The following is a 13,785-nucleotide window of genomic DNA, read 5'->3' as shown; positions in this document are numbered from 1 at the left end:
TGAACAAAATACATAATGCATTTATGAAAATAAAGAAAAGTAGGAAAATATGTATATACATATAAATTATAAAATACATGTTAAAATAAATAGGTATTTAAGCATTTTCGAAAATAAAAAACATAGATATACATATGTTTTTATATAAAAGAATATTTGTTAGAAAAAAAGGAAAAAAATGAAAAAAATAATAATTACATAAAAAATAATAATAAATACCTAAATTGAACTGGAATTCAAAATTTTGGGGTAAATCCGCAAATAAATAAAAATTAGAGGACTCATTTAAACGTGCGAATTACAAGAGGGGCTGGAAGGGAAATCTTCCCTTCTCCTCTAAAACGGCGCCGTTCAAAAAGGACTAGATTGGAATTGAAAATAAATTAACGGGATAGATTTTAAGACATAAAGAAACCAAATTGTAAAAATATTAAAAGGCGGAGGGGCTAAAAGCACAATTTACCCCTCCGCTCAAAAACACGCGGATCCTAAGCCGGGTCGGGTCGGCCTCCCCAAAACAACGCCGTTTTGGCACCTAGGAAGGCCAAGTGAAACGGCGCCGTTTCACTAGGCTAACAACCTTCAAAAATTTCATTTTCCCCTTTCTGTTTAAAAAAAAAAACTAAAAAAAGCTCTCAACCTCTTCCCTTTCCTCCGGGCACCGGCCTAAGGCCCGGTCATCGGCTGGTCACCAGCCATCGCGCCGGCCGCCGATCTCCGGTGCCGACACCACCATTTGCGGTGGTCGAAAAAGGGGAAAATCCCTTATTCGACTCCTTAGGCCTCTCTAAGCCCAAATCTGGGCTCAACTCCTTTAAAAATCGCCACAAAACCGCTCAAAATCCCTTGGAACTCCTCGACTTCCATTCTTCTATCCTCGGAGACGAGCCTCGGCTTCTCCAACGGTGTTTCAAAAAGCAGAACGAATGTAAGTTTTTACCTTTTGTTTTATTGTACTTTAGTATAGTAAAAAAATAATAGAAAAAAATAAAAGAAAATAAAACGATGTTAAAACATCAACCTTGCGATTTTTGATTAGTCTTTGCTCTTTGGTGTTTTGTTTGCTGCAAAAATAATAGTCCTTTTTTATTGATTTTTTCCCCTTCCCATTACAGTGTTACAATGGCTTTTTATAGCCGAATGAAAAATAAAAGAAAGAAACAAATCTTGTTTGATTCGATTTACGAATCTTTGATTTTCTTTCTATCTTTGCTGTTTATTTCTTTCCTTTTGTGCAGGTGAAGATCGCATGGAGATTCGGCCTTTGACTGCGGCGCAGACAGGCTACGGCGCTGATGCATTCTGTAGAAACCCTAGGGTTTCTTTATTTGTTTTGGGCCATGGCATTTGGGCCTCTATTCATTTTAGATTTTGGGCCACCTAAGCCAATTTGTAATTTGGGTCCTTTAGACCCGGGCCAAAATAGGGTGTTACATACGTTTTGATATATGCTAACATATCAATTAATGTATTAATTTATGTGGTAAAATATATTCGAAAACATATTTATATATGTGATTGTTAGAGTATGGAAACACATATTTCTCAAATTATAACTTTCATTTGTTCACCCGTTTTCATCCTACAATTATCATCTCTGCAAATTCAAAGAAAACATAGAAACAAAAATTTAAGCTCAAATCTTGGATAGCCTAAAGTATGTTTCTAAATATTTTTAACATTTTTTTAATTTTCATTTTTAATCACATTCTTATCAGCATTGTTTTCTTACAATTACAATTTTGAGTATTCACAAAACACAAACTTTTCTTTCAATAATTTCAAAAAATAGTTTTAGTATTTATTAATTTTATTTAGGATTTAATGTTTTTATTTGATTTTAACTAAACAAATTCATTTAATAAAATTTGCTCTAAATAAGGAGCAAATATGGTCAAACTTAGAAATTTATTCAGTTAAAAAGTGATTTCAACTTTTGGTATGTCAAGTTTTATTTACTTTCTTAGAATCTAACTTTCTCTTGTAATCTAATGTTCCCATGAACATGGTAATGTAATTCCCATGATAAAATGTGGAAAATTTACTTTCCCATGTGGATTGGAAAGTCAAAAGACATTAAGATATTATTCTGTTAATCAACGCAAAAAAAAAATATTGCCTTTATCCTCCTACTTGATTTTCTCTATTACTTCAACTGTTTTTTTGCAATTTTTTTCTTTATTTTATTTTTTATATACATATTTAATTATCTATATAGTATATCGTTTACATACTATCATTTTCTTTCAGTATATTAGTTGAAAATTCAATTTTTTATAGTCTTTATGAATATTTACGAGCAAAAGAAAAAGAAAATTAAGATTTAGGTTTAGCTCACTTATTTAATCATATCTTTTTTTTCATGATTTACCTTAAACTATTTATAGTTTTTGTCATGCCCCAAAATGTGGGTAAAATTTTCTGGGATTAAATTGAAAATTATTGAATTTAATTATTTTTCTAGTTTAGTCACACTATTGGGCCTCTGTTTGAAATTGTTTGTTTAGGGCTTCTAAAAACCCTATTTCCCTCATAGTTTCTTCTTTATGTCGCATATACTAGGGTTAAAACCCTAAGGTGCCGCTAAACCTAGATATAAATACGTACTTTTTCTTGGTCAGCCACCATTATCTCTTTTTTCCCTAGTCATGTGTTGCCCCTACCCCTATCATCCTCTCTACTTCTCTGTTTTCCTTCTCACCGCTACACCTCTATCTTTCTCCCTCTCTTCTTTTCTCTTTTATTTTCTTTTCCTTTTTCTTTTTTTCCTCCCTTCTTCTCTTGTCGCCATACCTACCATCTTCCTTGCCTGCCGATTTTCCTTCATTGTCGAATCACCACATTGTTCTACAGATTCTGTTGGCATTAAATCTATTGTCCATTACTTTTGTTTCTGATTGCTATAGGTGGTAAGTTCCTTTATTTGTTTAGATCTCGTATTATTAAGCAATTGAGTGTAAGATCTACACTCCCTTCTTTCATTATTCTTGATAGATTTCTTCCAAATCTTATCGAAATCTTTATTATCGAATGTTAATATGTTTGTATGTGTTTGCAGTTTGAAGGACATGATCTAAATGAATCGGATCGAAATTGAACCGAATGAGTGCTACACGGGCGTGTATGATAAGGTATGTGTCCTTACTATGTGAATCAGTGGCAAACCGTGTGTGTTTTGGGGGTCACACGGGTGGTCGACACGACCATGCGTTATGGTATCTCTGAGCTATTTCCTTAGTCACACGGCCATAGCTAGTTACACGATCCAGTCACACGGCCGTGTGACTATAGTTGAGGATTTTTTTCTATCACACGGCCTTAGTGAGTTACATGGCTTGTAACACCTCAACCCCAACCTGGATGTTATGGCCGAATCTGGAGTGATTACATAAAATGAATTGAAATCCGACTTCCGTTTATTAAAAACAGTGTGAACCTTTGTTACCTAAAAAGTCCGTTTTATTTGTAAACATGTTTGTCACACTTATTTAATTAAAATTGTTGTTTGTTTACATTTCCTAATAAAATCAAATATGTTGCAGCTAAAAATTCTTAAAACGTTATATTTTGGAAAACTGAGTTTGTTTTCTCAAAAACTGTTGATTTCAGAAAAAATGGTCATTTTATCGAGTGTCATGCCAAAAATCAAAACTAAAAGTCCAAAATAAAAAGTTATCCCAAATGTCCAGAAAGAGTTTAAAATTTACAAAACTCTCAAACCAGAATTTTAAATAAGTTCAATTTAAGTAAAATTAGTTTACAAAAATATGGACATGATCGAGCTCCCGTAGCACCGACTCGCTTAAGTTTGAGGGTTACTAGAAAGTGACAGACAAATAGAGAGCGAGTTTTTATAACTCAGTGTGTAACTTAACAGAAAACAAAATTACAAATTTATTTCCAAATTTACTATAGAGCCGAGCAGATACAGATGTATGTCTCATACAAAATTAGATTCATATGTAAATTACAATCCTAACCCCATCCGCTACACACCATCTCTGACCATCCCTACACACCATTTAGGGTCTTAAAGACCCATCCAGCCTTACAGACCACTTAGTGTCGATATGACACTTTTTAGAAAATTCGTAGCAGTGCTACCAGTTTAATCGGCTAGTTATCGCCTCTCACAAAACACTTCCTCCACATAATACATATCCCGCCCCATAATCATATATAAATAGAAATAACAGATGCCAGAATTTACATATCATACATGCTCATATAACAGACGTAAAATATGCTTTATACATAATAGACCATACATATCGCATCACAATACATAAACCTTATACATTTTATACACATATTTACATCAGGTTTCATACTAACAGATTAACAAAATTCATGTTTTATAGCTTATATTATCACATATCGACCCCATGAAAGGCTCACAATTGATCGGGACAACATGTATGACCCTAGGGAAAAATTCCAAATTTTGGGCCCCCAAGCCCATGTGGCCCACATGGCCCAAATTGCCTCGCCCGTGTAGCCCACATGGCCCACACACGCTCGTGTGGTCTACACAGCCTCAAATGGCCTAGACCGTGCATCACACAGGGGCTATCACACAGCCATATGTTACATACGGCCTACTACACAGCCTAGCACACGGCCATGTGGCATCAACAGTCCCCAATTTTGGCTTTCACCGTTCGTTATTTTCTGGGTTTCTCGTTACACACTTGATTTGATTCTGATACGAAAGTAACTACGAGACCTCCAATACCTAAAGTCAACAATTAACGCTCAAATCAACCACAATTCCTTAATTTAACCAAAATAATCCACTTAGTCACAACGAAAATTAATACTTTACTAAGTCGAAACTCAAAAACCCAAGCGCTCAAACACTTACCCAAACTTCTAGAAAAATTTTTAACACCACCAATCTACAAGGGGGAGTTCCAATCCTCACGATTCTCTACTGTCAACAACCCAAGAATATAATCAACAAAGATGATAATAAAATCGATTCCACAATGAACCTCAAAATTACCCCTAAAACCCAACATACCTGTAAAGGCAACATTACCTGATGAACAATTGCGATAATCACCACCCAAAAACATGAATAGAATTTAAAAGACAAAGGAATGAACAAATATTCCAAGAACTCAAATCAAGGATGAAAACATTAAAAACAAAGGTATAGATTGAAGAAAAAATGAAGCAGAACAATTGAACACAAAGGAATATATTAGTAAAAGGAATTTTGTTGTGTGAATAATGGATTTTTGGGAAAAAAATAAATCGTGGGATTGTTGGGAAAAAGAAGAGAAAATCAGATAAAATAAAATAAAATCCCCTAACAACCCTATCCTACAACTTGATAACTACCTAGTATTTTATTTTCAAACCAACTCCACCCCATGCACCTTTGACCGAAAATTGCAAAAACAAAACCCTTTTTGCTCATGCCAAGATTTGAACCCAAGGCTTCAAACACAAATTAGAAACCCCTAACCACTTAAACAAATATTAATTTATGATAGAATCTAACAAACCAAACACTTGAATTTTTGGGACATCACAACTCTACCCCTTAACAGAAATTTTGACCTCGAAATTTACCTGACTCAAGCAGATGCAGATATTGTTGACGAATTGAGTCCTCAGGTTCCCATGTGGCTTCCTCAGTGCTATGATTCTGCCATAGAACCTTAACTAATGGAATAGATTTCCTCCTTAACACCTTCACATCTCAATCCAAAATCTAAACTGGCTCCTCCTCAAATGTCAAATCTGGTCTCACCTCAATCTCCTCAATAGGAACAATATGAGATGGGTCCGATCGATACCATCTCAACATAGAGACGTGAAACACATTATGGATACGGTCTAACTCTAGAAGTAGCTCCAACTGATAAGCGGATGGTCCAAAATATTTCAGAATTTGATACGTCCCAATGAACATAGGGCTCAACTTGCCCTTACGTCCAAACCGTAGATTTTTTTATTCCATGGAGACACCTTAAGAAACACATAGTCTCCCACAGGGTACTCAATATCCCTTCTTTTTAGATCTGCATAGGACTTTTGTCTATTAGAATCTGCCTTAAGACGATCTCAGATTAGTCTTGGAACCCGTAGCTCACCCAACTCAGTCCAACACAATTGTAACACCCCTAACCCGTATCCGTCGTCTAACTAGGGTTACGAGGCATTACTAGTCATATCAAAGTTCATACAGATGGTCATTTCATTTCACAACTAAGATTTAATCACCTCAATACTCATTACTTAACCTAAAATTGAGTCTTAAAATTTTTAACAAACATAACATTTCATAATTTAAACATATTCTATGCACATTTAGCTTTATTGAAACATGCACTAATCACCACAAAAACCTTAAGTTGTAATAACCGTTAATGCTGAATTATCCATTAATAATATCATAGACTAATCACCATATCAAAATTTAAACACAATTAGCAAATTTATTCTTTACTTATTCGGCTATCCAAATCAATCACATGAATAGTACAAAAATTATGCCATCCAATCATAGCCTGAAATATGTCATTTCATAGACATAACAAAGTTAACCATTTTACAATCAGTAACTTCATAAGTTTAAAATTGCTAAATTAACATATTGTAATCCGAATATAAACCAATATTTGATTCGCTTATTAACTATTTACACAACCAATATTGCATGTTTATATTATAATCATGAAATCAAATCAAGTCATTTTAATTCAAATATACAAATGTCGAATCAACTTATGCTTGTTCACTTATTTCACAATGTATCAAATTATCATTCAAAACTAACTTACTACTCAACAATTCGGCTAGAAAAATTTGACCTAAACATTTTCTTCAATTGACATTTATCACCCAAACCTTTATATCCAATTCACTTTATACAATTATACAAATACTAACCAGTCATTCGCATATTCGGTCATCCAAAATAAAATCAATACATAACATAAATCTTATCATATACTTATTAATATGAATTTAATTCTTTAACCGAATATATGAATACATATTATGAAACATTTTTAAATCATCCAAATAATGAATCTTACCATTTCAATTTGACTTAAGTAATCATGGTATAACATAATTCACATTTAATGAATACAACAAATTTACATATTAACATATAACTAAACAAATAATTACATAATTAAATCACTATTACTGAATCACAAATTCAAATCAAACCCAACATTTATACTATTTCAGCTTACAAATAATCAAAGAAATTTCATTATTAACAAATTTCTTAATGCACAATTAGACTAATTCCCAAAATAATTCATTCAATTATTTTAAACTCTTAAAAACATTATAATCACATAATAAAACATGTAACATAGTCCCCAATTTGGTTTAAGTACCATGCCAAATTCACACTTACTCAATCAACATTTCTAAGCCACTTATAAGGCAAATTATAATTACATATCATAATTAAAAATGCATTCAACATCTACTTCATTTCCTAGATTGAATTATAACACTATTAATCATAAGATATATCTTGAAACTTACTTTCAAAATAATCTAAATACAAGGCCGATTCATATCTTAATTAAAATCAACAACAAGCCATATTTGCATGGTATATATATATTCACTTCAAAATTTAGCCAAATAATCACTAGCCTATACATGCCAAAGATTTATAATTCAAGCTTTTAAAATACCAAACTAACGGTCGATAGTGTGATGAACTTCCTTGGCGATCCCCGAACTCGTAACTAGCTTTCCAAAAGTCTATAATACATCAAATGAATACACACAACATAAGCTTAGAGAGCTTAGTAAGTCGTAAGCAAATAAAAAAAATATATAGACATTTACCACATTTTTCTATCTTTGGCCGAATATAAATAGCCATATATATACATATAATTTACCTTTTATAACATGTATCAATTACTTCATTATTTCGAGTACTACTTACCATGTTTAAAAAAATAAAACTTTTTAATTTACAGATGCATATACCATTAAAAAACAAAAAGGATAATCTAGTATTTCCACGAAGCTCATACAATGCCAACATCCCAAACGTGGTCTTACATGTAATTACATATCAACGCCACTGTCCCAGACAGGGTCTTACACATAATTATATACTACGCCAATGTCCCAGGCATGGTCTTATACGTAAATATCAAATCGAGACCAACATCCCAGATGTGGTCTTACAAGATGTCACATGTAAACATTTCTGTAGTTCGTATATGTTTCGAATGTCATAAATCAACCAAGTAGAACTCATAATTAATCATCAATTGTCAAATACAATTCAGCATATTAAAGTATAGCAAAAACATTTAGATTTCGAATACCCTTTAAATAAATATAGTAATTTAACTTCAACAATTTACTTACAAACTTACCTCGGACGAAGGCGAACGAACTGGACCACTATTCGACAACTTTAGATTTCCCCCAATCCAATTCCGATTTCCTCTTTTCTTGATCTAAATTAATAAAAATTTGTCTTGTTTATTAACATATTCACTCAATTTCATCCATAAACACATAATTTGGGCAATTTGCACTTTAGCCCTTAAAATTTACATTTTCACAATTTAGTCCCCATTTAAAAAAAACTCAAAATACATACAATTTAAAAAAATTCCCTAGCTTGGCCGAATCTTCTTATACCCATATAAGCCTACATATTTCATTTATTTCACGTTTTAGCCCATCCATTTTTCATTTTCACAATTTAACTCAAAATACTTATATTCATAAAAAATCTCAATACAAAACATATTAATCTAACACCTATCATTAATAATTCATCAATTAACATCATTAAATTCATAAATTTATCAATGACCTATCTCACAATCTTTATCCAAATCAAAAATTGAGGCATGGGCTTAATAATATGTTAAACAACAATCATAAAAACATGGTAATTATAAAAAATAAATCAAAATGCATACCTTAATCACCCAAATTCATGGTCGAACCCTATCTCTAATTTTTTTTCTCTTTTCTTGTTAGTATCGTCCAAAGATGGACATAATGGCTTCATTTTCTTACTTTTATTTATTATTTCATTACTTAAATTTTACATTTCCCTATTTAGCCTTTATGGTTTCATTTATAATCCACTAACCTTAGGCATTTATGTCCATCCAAAATTTCAAAGGTATAATTTCAATATAAGACCCTACATCATGCAAGTCATATCACCGTAGTACTTTAACAATTAGCATGTCACTTTTACATTTTTCACTACTAAGTCTTTTTCTCAATTAAGTACACAAATAGATAAATTAAAGTACAAAAAATTTCACACATGTCAATTCACAAAAAATAAACACGAAAAATAATATTAAAATATTTTTTGACTTGAATTTGTAATCTCGAAACCACTGTTCGACTAGGGCCTAAACTGGGCTGTTACAACAATAGAGTACAACACTTACGACCCTACAAAGCCTCGCAAGGTGCCATTTGAGTACTGGATTGGGAACTGTTATTATAGGGGAACTCGACTAACGGTAGAAAATCCTCCCAACTACCTCGAAAATCAATCACACAACTCTGAAGCATATCCTCCAGTATTTGAATCACCCTTTCGGATTGACCATCTGTCTGAGGATGGAATACAGTACTGAAGTCAAACCTCGAACCCAGAGCCTCATGAAGTTTCCTCTAAAACTAAGAAGTGAAGCGAGGATCTCTACCATGAATAATCGAGACTGAAACCCAATGAAGTGTCACGATCTCATAAACATACAACTTTGCCAATTTCTGGAGGGAGTAGTTTGTCTGAACAGGAATGAAGTAGGCAAACTTGGGCAACCGATCCACGACGACGCACACAGAATTCTTCTTATTAGGTGTTAAGGGCAACCTACTAACGAAGTCTGTAGTCACACGTTTTCATTTCCATAAGGGAATCTTAACGGGTTGAAGTAAACCCAAAGGTAGCTGGTGCTCAGCTTTAACTTTCTGACACGCCAGACAACGAGAACAAAGTTTGTTACCTTCCATTTCAAACTAGGCCATCACTACAATTTGCAAAGATCCTGATACATCTTATTTCCACAAGGATGCATAGCATAAGGGCTACTATGCATTTTCCTCAGAATAGATTGCCTCAAATCAATACTATTAGGTACACAAACCCATCCTTGGAAACACAGAACCCATCACTGTTCAACCCAAAATTAGACGTACCACCATCCTTAACCTAACAGAATCGCAAAACCAAAAAATCATTCCCTAACTGTTTATCTTGAATCTGATCAATCCAAGTCGGTTTAACTTGCAATTCGACTAATAGACTCCCATCACCAAATAGACTTAGGCGAACAAACATCGCCTTCAAACTAGAGATTGCCTTACGACTAAGAACATCGGCCACCACATTAGCCTTACCAGGATGATACTCAGCCTTAATCCTTAAGTCGTTCAATCCATCTACGCCGCCTAAGGTTTAACTCCTTTTGGGTAAGGAGATATTTGAGACTCTTATGATCAGTGTAAATGATACACTTCTCACCATACAAATGATGCCTCCAAACCTTTAAGGCGAAGACAAACGCAACTAACTCAAGATCGTGCATAGGATAGTTACCCTCGTGTGACATAAGCTGTTAGGAAGCATAAGACACTACTTTACTGTCTTGCATCAGAACACAACCCAAAGCGACATGAGATGCATTACTGTATACCACGAACTCATTACCAGAATTAGGTTGTATAATAATAGGAGCCTGAGTCAAAATAGTTTTGAGCTTAGTGAAGCTTGATTGTTGCTTATCAGTCCAAACAAATGGGGCGTTCTCAAGCAACAACTTAGCTAGAGGAGCTGCTATTAAAGAAAGCCTCTTGAAATTTTTTTGATAATAACCCATAAGCCCAAGAAAGTTGTGGATCTCAGAAACATTCCTAGGTTGTTTCCACTCAAGCATGACCTCAATTTTCTTAGGATCAACTCGGATCCCCCCGCAGAAACCACATGCCCTAGAAAAGTCACATCCCTCAACCATAATTCACATTTGCTCAACTTAGCATAGAGCTGTTTCTCTCAGAGTATCTGAAACACTACTCTAAGATTCTCATCATGATCATCTTCGGTCTTAGAGTATACCAAAATGTTATTGATGAAGACTACAATAAACTGATCTAAGTACAGCTAGAAAATCAGGTTCATAAGATCCATGAATGCAACCGGAGCATTCGTCAAACCGAAAGGCATGACAAGGAACTCGTAATGCCCATAATGAGTCCTAAAAGTAGTCTTATGGACATCAACCTCCTTAACTTAAGCTGATGGTACCCAGAACAGAGATTTATTTTGGAAAACACAGAAGCCCCACGAAACTGATCAAACAGATTGTTGATCCTCGGAAGTGGGTACTTATTCTTCACTGTTAACTTATTTAACTAACGATTGTCGATACACATTCTCATGGTACCATCCTTCTTCTTTACAAATGACACTAGTGCCCCCAATGAGACACACTAAGACGGATAAATCGACAGTCAATGAGTTCCTGAAGCTGAGCCTTTTTTAACTCCATAAACTCCTTCAGCGCCATACGATAAGGAGCGATGGACACCAGAGCTGTACCCAATAGAAGCTCAATATCGAACTCGAATTCTTGATACGGAGGTAAACCCAGTAAATCCTTGAGGAAAGCATCTAAAAACTCTCTAACTGTTAAGATGTTCCCAACAAACGAATCCATAAAAACTGAATCACTCACAAAAGCCAAATATGCTTCACACCCTTTTCGAACCAGTTTTTTTGCCACAAGAGTGGAGATCACATTGGATAAGTAATCCTGATGATTTTGGATCATAACCACCTCTACATCATTATCAGATTTTAGAACTATCCTCTTAATAGCACAATCCAAACTGACCTGATCGAATTCCCAAAATGGCAACTCAATTAGATTAGCCAAAAACACAACCCCTTGTATCTCCAATGGTACATTTTTATATAGTCTACTAACTCGAACGGATTAACCCAACGAACTTAGTACATTAATCTCTCCAGAAGTGCTCTCAACAGAAATCCCCAAATTACAGAAACAAAGCTAGCTGCATAGGAATGTGTTGACCCTATATCTATCAGTGCAAAATAAGGGGCAGTATGAATAAAGAATGTACCGACAATAAAATTTAAGGTGCCTCTGTCCTCACGACATCTAGCAGTATAAACCAATGCAGACTACCTCGCCTTAGTCCGATTAACACCTCTGTCCGGTGCTCTCTTTCCTTTACCCATGCCATTACCACCCTGGCCAGACCACAGCCCCTAGGCAACTGAACTGCTCGCTGAGGCTGAATAAATCCTGGAGTTGGAGCTTGCATCTGGTCAAAAATTTGTGGGCAATCACTAATACGGTGCTTGGAACGATGGAAATGTGCAAGTGTACACAATCGCAACAAGTAATGAAGTGACAAGTAATTTCGAGTTAACGTACCCATAGAGACTATGAAAAGAATTATTTATAAATGTAATTAAAAACACTTTGGTTTCAAGGGATAAAAATTTATCAAGTTGGCTTGAAAGGCTCAAACGGTCCAAAAAAAAGTTTCGTAAATCATTTTCAACATTCCATGTTTCTTAGGATTTTTGCCTCAAGAAATTACTAAATCAACTCTAGAGACATAAACTTTCATGCATGCCTAGCTTTCCTAAGGAACTAAAATTTTATGGTATGATTTACATACTTTATTAAGAGTACATTTATGTCATAATTCAGTTAGCGTAACACTTATTGAAATGATAAAACTTTATTCATATTGAAGTTTGGCATACTTAACAAAATTTCAAAATCTTGAACAAAATATAACCTAACCATAATTAAAAGAAAATTTTATTTGGAGAGGAAATAATTTCAATTTTTCAGTCCACCTACTTAAGATGAACAATGTCCTAATTGTTAGAAGTGAATAGATACTATACACCAGGTAAGATTCTAGAAAAGATGAGGTGAGTCAATTTGACTGCTTAAGTACCAGACTCTCCCTAGATCCAATCCTAGAAATGTACATATCTATTGTCACACTTATTATTTTAAAACTTGTTCATTTTTATTTGTGATTTCCACCTCTTGTTTTATTATGCGAGAAATAAAAATTCTAATAGAACCTAATCCGAAAACATTAAATAACCTAGGAAAGAAAAATTAAATAAAGTCAAGATTCCCCATTTTTTTATTTATTTATAGATCCCTCGGAATCTGACTCATCTTTTGCTCCATCATCTTTGTTTTTGCATGAATCGCTTCTTTCCCTCTTTGATATTGGACTCCATGGTTTAAATATAAAATCTGAAAAACTCAAGCACAAAAGTAAACGGGTCATTGATTATTTTCGTAAGAGCTCTTCTCATTAAGCCATCCCATATTTTTGAATATCTCTAGTAAGTTTGTTGCTTCTACTACATATGTTGAATTATGTCCATCAACTTTGACAGTTCATCTCAAAGATCTGGATGAGGCGATTGTGCTTTGAATGTTGAGGTTTCCATGTCAGGTTCGGTTATTAGTTCCATTGGTTCGGCCTTATCAGGGTTTTCAGCTGACTTCATTGGTTCGATCTCTGTGGGATCTTCTTCTTCGAGATCCTCGCTCTCTTGAACTCGTTGCTGCAGAACAGAGTCTTCGACTATTTAGTAGAGGTCCCAACCTGTGATTGTGCCTCGGCTATAACCTGTCTTCTTTACGTTTGCAAGAATTTTAGCTTTCAAGCACAAAACTGTTATCGTAAAAGGGAAGTAAGTTGGGCCAAATCGTCTAGCGGCACAATTTCACATTTCTC

At 34.2% G+C, this 13,785-nt stretch overlaps 1 protein-coding gene across 1 annotated transcript; it reads right to left on the bottom strand.

Annotated features, from left to right (window-relative positions):
* Positions 1–10,601: 10,601 nt before the first annotated feature.
* Positions 10,602–10,997, bottom strand: LOC107898238 (uncharacterized mitochondrial protein AtMg00860-like). Its single transcript, XM_016823766.1, has one exon. It carries the CDS (start codon positions 10,995–10,997, stop codon positions 10,602–10,604), a length of 396 nt encoding a protein of 131 aa, XP_016679255.1.
* Between the last annotated feature and the right edge of the window lie 2,788 nt (positions 10,998–13,785).

This window comes from Gossypium hirsutum, chromosome D04 (assembly GCF_007990345.1).
Source record: "Gossypium hirsutum isolate 1008001.06 chromosome D04, Gossypium_hirsutum_v2.1, whole genome shotgun sequence".
In the NCBI taxonomy this organism is placed as follows: Eukaryota; Viridiplantae; Streptophyta; class Magnoliopsida; order Malvales; family Malvaceae; genus Gossypium; species Gossypium hirsutum.
This window is presented reverse-complemented; position numbering and strand designations above follow the sequence as displayed.

Excerpts from the sequence above, each read along its gene's own strand:
- LOC107898238 (XM_016823766.1), bottom strand. The coding sequence starts at position 10,997 with ATGGTTGAGGGATGTGACTTTTCTAGGGCATGTGGTTTCTGCGGGGGG.